The 13,229-nt window shown below is 31.3% G+C and overlaps 1 protein-coding gene across 1 annotated transcript in view; it reads left to right on the top strand.

Moving 5' to 3' along the window:
• LOC142317695 (multidrug resistance-associated protein 1-like) overlaps positions 1-10,158 on the top strand; it is a 203,261-nt gene extending 193,103 nt beyond the window's left edge. Inside the window, exons 30-31 of the mRNA XM_075354243.1 lie at positions 5,322-5,516; positions 10,047-10,158. Coding sequence (XP_075210358.1) covers positions 5,322-5,516; positions 10,047-10,158 — 307 coding nt within the window. The remainder of the gene's footprint in view (positions 1-5,321; positions 5,517-10,046) is intronic.
• Positions 10,159-13,229: the final 3,071 nt, after the last annotated feature.

Raw genomic sequence — 13,229 nt, 5'->3', positions numbered from 1 at the left:
TTAATGATGAGTCATATTTTTGAATTAAGCCAACTAGTATAGTTACATACCATATAAAATTCAATTTTGACAAAAGTTCAGTTAGAAACTTTCTTGTCAAACCAATGTAGTGAGATGCCACATTCGTGACTGCATCAACATTTAATCAAATTAAATCTATTTTTTTTGCAGTAAATTTAAAATGAAAAAAATACCAGCAGCAGCGATGAGGATAGGACACGTAAATACAACCATACTCTGGTTCAAATATTGCGATTGCATGGGGCTTTCTTCTATGGTTCAAATAAATGTGCAATACAGTGAAAGTGAAATTAAAGACAATGGTTTTCATGAAGATGATAATGGAAAATTCTTTAGCCTGGTGAGCATAATACCAATTGATAAGAGAAAAGGTCTGGGTCCCTTAAAGAACTAAGATTTTGTGGCAGATGCTAAAAGTCACAAGAGAAAATTCAATCACCAGTGGCTGGATGTATATTCACCATGGCTAGCTTACTCAAGATGACTTAAAGGTGCTTTTATAAATATTGTGTGTTGTTTCTGTGTCAGCCAGAATGATGAGAGGTGTTTGGGGTTCTTTTTTCATCAAGAATTTGCATTAAGTACAGGGACATGCATGATTGTTGCAAAGGACATGTACAGTTACAGGGGCATCAGACTGCAATGGAATCTGCAAAATTGTTCATGGAGGGTATTCCAGTGGACATCCGGCTTCACCAGTCTTAATGAAAATTAATAAAAAGAAATATTGTCCTAAATTGTTTCCTGCATCTTTTTTCCGCCACACAAGATTTACATCTCAAAGGCAAAAATCTGGATGAAGGCATATTAATAGCCTTATGCAATTTACATCAAAGCAGGAGACTCCCATCTAAAAGACCATTTTGAGTATGGACCAAAAACCATGTCATACTGATCCTCGTCATACCTTCATTAAAAATGGAATAATTGCTCAATTGGCACTATAATCAGGGAACACATCGTCACAAGGGTTAAAAAAGCTTATATTTACAGCATTTTGGCTGATGAAACTGCAGATATTTTTGGCAAAGAACAGTTATCTATTGGATTACGTTTTTTCGATGATAAGGTCAATGAAATCGAAGAAGAATTTTTTAGAGCTTGAAGGACTTAATACCGTAAGTATTGCCAAATTCATTAAAAATTTTATGATAAACTTAAACCCTGATAAATGTGCAGAGCCTGATAAATGTGTGGAGTTAGGCTTTGACAGATGTTCAATCATGTTTGGGAAAAGAGGAAGTGTGAACATAAGCTTATTGTTAGTATTCCTAAATTGTGTGATACTAGTTGGTCAGAAAAATACAAGAGCATCCATGTTTTTAAGGATCATTTCATTGATATTGTTAATGCATTAGAGACCTTAGTTGAAAAGGGAAATGCGGCAACAAGAAAAAATGCTTATCAAATGCATGCAGCAACTTGCAGATCTTCATTTGTTGCCTCAATAGTATTAATTGTTAAGTATTCTGCTATACTCGAATACATAGTAAATGCACTTTTGAAGACACTTGAAGTAGTCTAAACCAACCAGCACATTCAAACTATTTTTGACGTGTTTCTAGTTCATCGGTAAGATGCAGAGAACGTCAAGATTATCGTTTTAAAAGAAGCAGATGACATTGCGATGCATTTGAATGTTGATATAACCTCCACTCTTATTCTTGGCTGACAGAAGCATAGAAGCAATCATCCAGCCAAAACTTGATGGCTGGATGAACGAAAACGATGGGTTTTCGTTAATAAGGAGCAATTACTTGAAGCTGTAGTTAGACAATTTCATCTAATCCTCGCTAACTATTGTACAAAATTAATTTTTTTAAATAAATATTTTATTTTTTGTTTTGTTATTGTGTATTATTTCATAGCACCACCCCCTATGGATTATCCTTCCCCAATTAAAGAAGTTAAATTCAGAAATCTGCCCCTCTTCCAGGTTTGGGACCAGTATCATTTTTATGTGATGAGCCATGGCTCACTTCTTGACCTTCTAGATAGGTATATAAATTGACCATCTGATTTACCTTGACACCCCTCATGCCCTTACACTACCACTTCTATGACTATATCTAACCATATTAACCAATTACAGTATTCATGGCCAAAAATTCCTTGGTTTCAAGTCTAAATAATTTGCTGACGTTTGTTTCCCTTCTTTCCTCTTCTTTCTTTTCGTGTTTAGCCTCCGGTAACTACCGTTTAGATAATACTTCAGAGGATGAATGAGAATGATATGTATGAGTGTAAATGAATATTTTAGTCTTGTACATTCTCAGTTCGACCATTCCTGAGATGTGTGGTTAATTGAAACCCAACCACCAAAGAACACCGGTATCCACGATCTAGTATTCAAATCCGTATAAAAATAACTGGCTTTACTAGGACTTGAAGGCTGGAACTCTCCGCTTCTAAATCAGCTGATTTGGGAAGACGCGTTCACCACTAGACCAACCCGGTGGGTAACGTTTGTTTCCCTGGAGTTCAAAAACTAAAGACAGGTCAATGCTATCTACTTCAACTTTAAGAAGGCTTCTTGTATGGTTCCTCATGATACACTTTTGTGTAAGTTGGAATATAATGGCATAAAGAGTGAGATGTTGAGATGGGATAAAATGTGGCCCATTTTTATTTACCAACTTTATAAACTACATGGGAAATAATATCAATCTAAGATCATTAAATTTGTAGCCGATATCAAAATGTGTGGAAAAGTTAATTAATATTGTTTAGATTCATAAGTTGGAGATAATAACAAAATGCTTTTGAATATTGATAAAGCTGTATGTATTGATAAAGCTGTACTAGAAAGATGTTGCAAGTTATATACCAACACATAATAAATACTCAAAATACATGGCGAGTAAAATCAATCTGTTATTTAGGAGTTATCTTTAATGACATTATGTTGATGTTATAAATCCAAATAAATGAAAATAAACAAAATATGTGGAAAAGTTAACTAATATTGTTAGGATTCATGAGCATATTATTGTTTATTTTTATAGAAGTGTTATAGAAGAACTGTTTATTTACTTTCTGGATTTGACTATGTTAGTAATTATACTAGTTTTACATATTTTATTTAAACTACTTTACCATGAACAATAACATCTGATCCAGTGCTGCCATCCTTTAAAATAATCATAAGAGTAGCCTTTCCTCAAAAACTTGACAATATCAAAGTCTTTCTCAAGATTGATATTCTAATCGCAACAGTCAAAATTAAGAGTTGATTGTTGGGTTTTCAAATTTAGAAGAAAAAAATTGTGATGGAATCTAATGACAGAAAAATTAGTGAACATGTTCAAAACAAAAAAAAGCCAGTAGAATTTTCATTAATTAGTGATTAACTTAATCAGTTTTACTAATAAAGACATTTAGCCTATGTGTGTTGTTTTGTCAGTGAACAAAGGTAATTTTTTTCATAAATATGGTAACTAATAATAATACTCCTCAGTAGTACTACTTCTTCAAATCATGGGGCTTGCAGATAAGTTTAAAAAGATTTATTATTATAAAAAGATATTTTTTAATCTGTATTGCTTGAGCTCACCTAATTGTTGGGTATTTCAATGACACATATGCATTAATTTTTATATTCTACATTTACTTATATATTTTTAATTTTTCATATATAGAATAAATAGTGTCATTAAAATATTGAAGTTTTTGGAAGTAGGACTGTATGAAAGTAAACTTTTGTAATATAAACTTTTCATAATTAACACAATCAGAATTACAGATGCTAACCTAACGTCAGTGTTCTGACACATGCAGAGTAGACTTAGTTACAAACTTATTTCAGAACGTAGTGAATTTTTTCTCTGTTTAGAAATATACATACGGTTTTGTTATTTGTTAGAGAGCACTACTAAAAATAATTTTACTATAAAGCTTTTGCTGATTCTATTAGAAAAAAAAAGGCTAATCATATTTAATGAGATCCTGAGCTTTGCCTCAAATAACTCCTTTAGTAGCTGCTCCTCCCTGGGTAAAGACACCGTGATTTTCAAAGGGATTGTGGTTGAGATAGATGTCTACTGAATAGAAAGATCTGAAACACACTTTTAGTTGGGTTGTTATCCTCATTTCATGATCCCTCTGTGAGTAGATCTTCCCTTCTCTATTATCCTCCTCTTTCTCTTATCTCTGATCCTTCCTCCATGTGGATTTTAGTAGATACCAATTGGATCCATAATGAGAGAACATTTTGAATTGTTACATCCTTGGTATTTATGTGATTTTAATTGTATTGGGAGTACATCTGTCTGTTAACCTATAAAATATCTCTTTACCTGTATAAAAGCATAATCTGGAACTGAAGTTTCTGTCCCAAAATGAAAAAATAATAAAAAAATAAAAATAAATTCCTGATCAAATCAAATTCTCCTGGGTAAAACCAGGCCTTCTAATCCTTCCTAAGAAAAGGCTTTCCCTTTTTTAAAGTTTTACTAAATTATTACATTGTTAAAGTTATTTGTTATGTTGTTTATTTTAACCCTTTCAAGAACAAACAATATTAAAAAGATATATTCACATAAGACCACTTAACGTTATTTTCATGAATTTAGTAAAAACATCATTAGCCTTATGACTAAATAGCATTATCAAAAATTTACTTCTTATTTTTAACACTAATATTTGTTCAATAGATTTTTTATACTAATATTAATAATGTATTTTTCAGTAATCTTTTTTGTGGGAAACAACAGTACAAGAAACAATGCATAATGCCACATTGCAGCTTTCATAATAAAACTTGATTAAAAGACTGGCATAGAAGAGTTATGCTGGCAAAATCAGCCATTACTACAAAAAAAAAAAAAACAACATTGTTGATCATAGAAAAATTATCTTAAATATTCCCTTTTAATTTAAAGTACAGCAGTATGTAATTTTATACAGATGTTAAGAAAAAAACGAACTAGACATTGAATTTCATTTAGCATATCTGACCATTGTCTGCAGTTATTGAATGTCTAATTCAATTAGCTATACACACTGTTCTATGCTCATTACTTGAAATCAGTTTTAATACTTTAAAACATTCACTTGAACATTATTTCTGGACATATTAACTATTGGTAGGACAGTATTTATTTTTGCTGAGGGCTAAAATAAATACTGATTGTTCTTATATTTAATATGAACCCACTAATACTGTTTAATGTGGCTTTACAAATGAGTTATAGAGTTTGCATCTGTCTGTAAGTAAACATTACATTCTTATTATAATGTGATCCACAGTGTAATAATTCTATACAGTTTATTTACATGTATGCGTTTATGTACTTTTACAGTTTAGGCCAACGTCAACTACTTTGTCTGGCTAGAGCTTTGCTCAGAAAAACAAAAGTTCTTATTCTTGATGAAGCAACAGCTGCAATTGATCTACATACAGAAGAGTTAATTCAAGAAACAATAAGATCACAGTTTGCTGATTGTACAATACTTACAATCGCCCATAGATTGAAAACAATATTGGATTCTGATAGGTATGTATTATCATTAGTATTCACAATTTTTTAAATGTCTTTATGGTTATATTTCTTATCTCTTATAATTAATAAAGAAAAATTACGAATTAATCATTTTTAGTTATGTCGTAAAAGAGCTGTGCAGGTTATACTCATATACAGAGTGTCCCATATAAAACGCAACCCATCAATCACTCATCCATGAAATTTCAAAAGTCAAGCTTACTCGTTACTGAAATGGACTCGTCCAACATTTGAACATCGCGGCGACGCAGTAGAACACTACCGATAGTAACAACAATGCAATCATAACGTTCAGGGTATTGCTAGAGACAAGGTGGTGTTTTCATTGTTGAGTTGTACTTCAGTACGAAATCAGTGGTTGCAGAGCAAGATTTGTTTCGCCATAAGTACCCAGATAAACCAGCTCCTAATAAAACATCAGTATTAAGGTTAGTTGCAAAATTTAGAGAGACTAGTTCTGTTAATAACAAGGAACACAAAAGATCTGCGTCAGTGTTGAATACAGATACAGTCACTGAAATCAAAGAACGATTATTCGACTCGCCAAATAAATCGATCAGACGTTTGTCTGCTGAAATTAATTTGTCTAAATCTACTGTTCATCGGGCGACCAAACAATTACAATAACGACCTTATTGCATTCAAACGGTTCATTGACTTCTTGAGCCCGACAAAAAAAATGGCTACAATATTGTCAATGCTTTCGTCGATTTCTGCGTGAGAGAATTAATGTTATGGATTCGTTATTTTTCACAGATGAAGCACGGTTTCATTTAGATGGCTACGTAAATAGCCAAAACAGTAGAATTTGGAGTGCTGAAAATCCCCACGTTTATCACAAAAAACAATTACACCCGCAGAAGTTGGGCGTGTGGTGCGCGATATCGCTGAAGAAAATAATCGGTCCTATTTTTTTTTGAGTACACCATTAATGCAGAACGATATCAGGATATTTTATTTCAGTTCATCGCACTCTTGGAAGAGGAAGACAGACACTGCTGGCTACAACATGACGGTGCGACATGGCACTACGCAGGTTCAACTTCTGATTTCGTTGAGGAATTCTTTGGTAATCGTGTTATAGGTCGAGGCTTGTGGCCACCAAGATCTCCAGATTTGACTGCGGCGGATTTTTTTCTACGGGGTTACCTCAAAGAAAAAGCCTACAGCAACAAACCACGAACACTTGAACAATTGAAAGTCAATATTGAACAAGCTGTATTAAATATCCAGCCACAAACTTTGAAAAAAGTTGCAAGAAACACTGTAAAAAGAATTGAAGTTTGTATTCAAGAAGATGGCGGCCACTTCCAACATTTACTCTAAATGTAAGGTAATGGATGGTAATAATAAAAATTACATTTACATTTTCACATGCCTTTTTATTATTTCAATACTTACCAATATACAGTTGGGTTGCGTTTTATATGGGACACTCTGTATTTAATGTCAATATATGTTAAAACGCTAGATGTATGCTGAATAAGTTATTCTGATTTTATAAATGTTGCTGATGGTAATGTGAAACATTTACTGCAAGTGGAGTACTTAAAAGTAAACTGTTGTTTCAATATGTGCAATTAGCTTTGACGCTATAGTGTCTATAAATGTCAGAGTCTTCACTTAGCATTTATACAAAAACATACAAATTAATCTAGACTTAATAAATTTGTTATTTCCTTGCACATTAAATACAAAAACCCAGATCCATTCTCTTTGTTCTCAGACTAATATCTGTATATGCCCTTTGTTTATTAAGAAATTGGTAAGTTATTTGATAAACATGCCATTGTTTAAATGATGTTCTGTGGAAACCTTTTCAGTGTAGTGTAACAAAATTATATTTTTGTACCTATTTAGGTCATGAAATATAATGGACATAACGTAAAGAAAACAATTCAAAATTGTTTTTCTTTCAGAGCTTAAAAATATGATACAATAAAAATTATGAATCTGGTATTGAGTTAGGCATGGAGAATGCTTTTTTTAAAGCTTAAAATACGGATTCCTTTTCATCTCTAACAAAGAAGTTTTTAGAAATCCATTACAGTATTCGCTGTTTGTAAGAAAAAGTAATATTGATTGTAGGCTATCTGTAATTACAGATTACCTACATAGAATTCTAGGCTGTGACTGAAATCACATTAACAGTCAGTGGTAAATCTAATAACTTTTCACTAGCCCATGGCATATAATCATTTAAATACAAAAAACGAGTAAGACAAATGCAGTATTTTCACATTTGATTTCCTCAGCCTTAGTGCCAGTGGATGCTAAATTGAAAAGGAATACATCAGAAGTCTGTAGGGAAAGTCACCTACTTAAAAAACTATTTTCTCAAGGAAATTGAGTATTCCTAAATTATTTAATGCCATATCATATCACTAAAGTAATGAAAATTTTAAAACAAAAACATAATAAATTAATGAATACATGAAAAAAATTACAAAAAGTTTATAGTATGCTTGTTGAATCTATACCGAATTGTAATGTGACTATTACAATTATGGAAATGGTTAGTTACTAAATATTTTTAAATTTTACAGGTATAATAATAGTATTCTTAAAAAGCTTATGAAATCCCTAAATTTGTTTGTTTTCTCCAACCAGTTTTCCAGCTACTGCCAGGTGTGTGTGTGTGTGTGTGTGTGTGTGTGTGTGTGTGTGTGTGTGTATGTATTTATGTATAGGCAAATACAGTTATTGCTTCTGGCTTGCCAGGCCTGACATAGCTGCAGATGTAGTGTAATAAAGTTTTTTGTAACAAAGTCACCTAAGTTTAAATGTACTAATAAACATGTAGTCTGAAACAGACTCAGGTTGACTAGTCCTGAGAGGTGTGGTTAATTGGTACTCAACCACCAAATAACACCACAGTCTAGCATTCAGAACTATATAAAAGTAAGCCTTTACAAGGTCTCAAACCTTAGAACTCTTGACTTCAAAAATCAGCTGATTTTGTGATGACAAGTTTAACCGCTAGACAAACCTGGAAGGTTATGATATCCCTAAGTATTTAATCAAATAGTATTTCGGGCTATGATGTGTTTTGTTTGTTTAATATGTTGTTATTGTATTAAATTTTGTTTGTAAATCTCATATTATTCAAGTATTTTGAAATCTTACTTTTTATATGTAACATGTAAAATTTATATGTTGTAATTAATTACTTTCCTATTTCTATGAAGCAGTTTGAAATTTGATTTCATTAGTGTATGTAGCTTCTTTTGTGCCTCTGTTTAGTGAATGAATGTGTCTACTTTGTCCAGAGTATTATTACACTCACTGTAGTTTAATTTACATACTCTTGGGTTGCTGTGTTTGTTAAGTGTTTTTCACGTTATTATTCTGTGTAAACTTGTTATTTAGTTTGTTGTTCTGAAAAGCAACACCATAACATGTTAGTAATTTTAAATAACTGTTAGTTGATGTATATTTATAGTTTTCTGCTATCAGATGATGTGTTTTTGACTTTGTTCTATACTTTTTATAGTATATTGTCTAAGTGTAGGAGGGAGCCAGTAAGTATCCCTGATGTTTTATTATTATTATATTGAGTTCTTTACCATAGTTGCCAGCTAACAATGTATGACAGAGACTACAGAGTTTAGTAAATTATATTTTGTGAAACAAAGCCTGTTGCAAGAATATAGAAATAATAAAGAGAAAAATTATTATTGTTCAAATAAATTTTATTATTTTTGTGCTGAAAATCATCATAGGTAAAGGGGAAATTTTGGTGCCAAGAATTTGAGTGTGAGAAACTTATATACAGACAATTGTGAATACAGGCTTGTCACTGGCGTTTTGTTACATATACCTAACTTTAGGGACTACTTTGAATGCAGATTTGTCAGTGGCCAGTCGCATAGTTACAAGCTGCTTTATCAATTTTTTTTATAAGAGTTTAAATTTTCAAAATTTTTTTAAAACAAATATTCAGATATTTACTTATTACATTTGTCTACTTAGAGTTAGTTACTTCAATCTTGTTTTCGTTTAGATTTATTCAAAGAATAAAACCACGTAAATAATATTTTGTGTCATCTGCATTACATGAAACTTAATAACTTTCATAGTCCTACTTTAAATAATATTTACAACATAGCTTTCTGATAAGACTGGGCTTAGGTGAAGAGCAAGTTGGTTATACCATAAAAAGAAAACGTGAGTAAAAATATATTATTAGATACAGTAAAACAACTGAACCTGTAATATTTTTTATTGTATAACACTTCAGTTTAATAAAGAAATGAAAAACTTCAGTAAGAATCTCTGTACTATCTCAATCTCCAAATTATGAAGCTGTGTAGAAAGATTGCTTGGTTTAAAGTTTAATGTATTACTATTTGTAACATATATTGGCCATCAATTTGATATGATACCTTAAACTACAATTACATTGTGAGAGTCACCTTACAATAGAATAGTCAAACAACTGAGAAGATAAAACTTTTACAATCAGTGTGTTAATAGTTTAATATCATAAATAGTTCTTTTATTTTATTCATCTTCTATTTTCAGAGTTCTTGTGTTAGCAGAGGGCAAAATTGTTGAGTTTGATTCACCTACTCAGCTGTTGCAAAATAAAGCATCAGTGTTTTATTCATTAGCCAAAGATGCTGGTGTTTCTTAATGTATTAAGTGTACATGCTTACATTTTTTGAAAATTAAATTTTAAATTAACATGTAATAATCACTTTTATTTTGTATATTATTTTTATTATCAGTTGACTATTTCTGTAAAAAATAAACATTCATTTTAAGTTAATTTCAAATAAAAAATTATATAAACAGAAATAAATTAGTTAAGTTTTGCTGTTTGTTGACTTACCCTCTGACTGAGTATTTTATTTATTTTGTATTTTTATATCTTTGTTAATTTATTTTTTGTATCAATCCAGAGTTCTTTTGAAAGTTTCCCTCACAACATTTCTATCACCTGATGATATCAGACTTTCCTTGTCTTAACCCTCTGCAGAGAGATCAAGCTGATAGACACTTTAAAAGATATTCAACCCAATATTGATTTATAACTAAATATGATATAGGATGACAGTCTCCCTCTACAATTTCTCCAGATATCCAAGAAAAAAGTTTATCCAGAAAAAGTATCATTCCCTGGAAATAATAATAGTAATAATAACACATATACGTATATCCATATTTCAAAAAATAGGAATTAAACCACTTGCAATTTACTATAATTTGGCAAGAATTATTTTTTTTTAAATCTGGTAAGAAGTGTTTGCTCTCCTTAATGCTAAAACTCAGTCTGAATAAGACTCAATTTTTAGAACAAATTTCTAAACTTTCAAAACTGTGCAAATGTTACACATTTAGTGTCAAATTGTCATTAAGAGAAATGAGGAGTTACACATTTTGATTTAAGAAAGTAACAATTCTTACCAAGAACCAAATAGGTGTGATAAATTTCTGAAATTTTAACAGAAATAAATTTTGTAATTTCAGAATTGATTTCACGATTTACAAACTGGAAAGTACAATTTCTGAGTTCAAGAAGCAGTTGTTTTCATATTTTTAAATTCAAGAAATTTGTTTGAAATTAAACTTAAACCAAAATTAAACTAAGTTATATAATTTTTTTTCAAAATTCAGTAATAAGTTTAAAATACAGAAAATAGCAAAAATATAAGAAAAATAAGCTAAATGAAACACACATGTATATTGGTAGCCTGTATTTTATTGCATTGAAAGTATAATCTGTTTGTGTTTCTTGGGGAGAAAGTGGTAACATAACACAATTATATGTCAGTTGATTAGAAGAAAAAAATTATTTCATAATATTAAAAATAATGATATTAAATGAATGAGAAACAATGCAAAAGATGAAAATTGCTAACTTTTTTTACATGAATAAATTAAAATTAAATAAAAATTGTAATAAATAGAAAAAAAAATGGAATGGCTTTACTTAAATTTTTCAACGTAATACTACACAATAACACAAAATGTTGAATGAGGAAAAAATATAATTTTCAGGAGATAAATTACTTTTTATTATTCTCCTTTTACTAAAACAATCTCTTAAAATTATTCTTTAGTATACATCTGCGCATTAGATTTAACCCTATTTCATGAGTTTTTATGTGAAGAAAAAACAAACATATCACAAACCGAAATATAAATTATAAAAATGTTGTAGTATAGATACAAACAGATATTTTACTTTGTAGTTTTTGGGAAAAAATCGGGGATGCACTGGTGCCGAAATGCCGTTCCGGTACATAAAATTTGTTTTAACTCTGGGCCCACGTTTTATTTTAACATTAAGTATTCTTAGTTACAATATTTATTAATGAAATAATTGCTATTTCTGATATTATATTGATATTAATAAATTATGAGCTGGTAAAAAATATACCTAAATTATAAGAATCAGACCGAACAAAAATGATCCTTGCTTTTGGATATCCATAAACAAATGGCAACAAAAAAGTCGCTAAAAATTTAATTCACAAACGAAGTTAAAAATTTGACATGAAAAAGATAAGTTTTTCTTCATAGCAATGTAAAATTAAAATGAATGTGCACTTTTCATAAGATTGTCATGAAGCTACCTATTGTGGCCGTGTACCATATTCTTACAGTCACCTATAATACAAAAATCAAACATTCTGGTAGTGGAAAATTTACGGAGCCCTGAAAAAAAAATTACTATGAAAATAGTTATATTTCCTTTTAAATTTAAGCTCGCAGTGAATAAGATTGTAAAATTTTACATTGTTTGGATCTTTTATTTTTTATTAACAATTTCAAAATTTGAATATTTTTTTACTTCCTTGTACGAAGTAAAGTAAACGATTAGCCGTAAGATGTTGAAGTTTTGGATTTAGGACTTTTGTAAAATCTAGTTGTGCACCTCTCCTTTTGATTGCAATCGACTGACCCAAAAGTGTCCAAATAAGCCCAAAATCTCCAAACTTTTGGATTTTTTCTAAACTGCAATAATAAGCTCTCATTGAGAGCTTTTCAACGATATATCATAAGTGGTTCTTATTTTTATTGGTTCTAGATTTGTAGCCTAATGAAATATTTGGATCTTACAAGGGGAAAGCACATCGGTTCGAATCAGACTTTATCTCCTTTTTTAACTTTATTTTAATTTATTTTTTTACCCCCGTTTATTTTTTCCCCCATGTTCAGTTGCCCATCTCCCGTCTATGGAAGAGGCTGCAGAGCCTCGCAGTGGAAGCATGGCAGGTGGAATGGAACACCACGACTAAGGGAAGATCCCTGAATAAATTTATACGGGATGTGAGAAGTGGTATGCCTCGAGTTCGTTTGTAAGATCAACGGGTGGCCAGGTGCTCATCAACCGTGTTAATTTGAACCAATATCCATTTCGGTTCCACCTGTCAGCTGATGAGCTCTGCGTCTGCGGGGAGGTCCAGTCAAACGAACATCTGATGCTTGACAGCTCTGCTCTTGGGGGAACCAGAGACCGGGCCACCTTGGAATTTAGAGGTCACGGGGAAAATTGGTCACTCACAAGCGGCGAGTCAGTCTGGCGAGAGCCGCATTGTCGAACCGTGTGGGAGTTCCTTGATGCGGTTGCTTTGTTCAACCGATATCAGTAGTTTACTTAAGGGAAAGACTCCTTACGCACTGCTGTGGGAAGCTAACCTAGAGATATATGGCTGACCTCCAGCCAATTAAGGCTCCAAGCGCTTTAATATAGTGAAC

This window comes from Lycorma delicatula, chromosome 1 (genome assembly GCF_047948215.1).
Source record: "Lycorma delicatula isolate Av1 chromosome 1, ASM4794821v1, whole genome shotgun sequence".
Lineage (NCBI taxonomy): Eukaryota > Metazoa > Arthropoda > Insecta > Hemiptera > Fulgoridae > Lycorma > Lycorma delicatula.
Note: the sequence above shows the minus strand (reverse complement) of the source record. Positions and strands in the feature narration are given on the sequence as shown.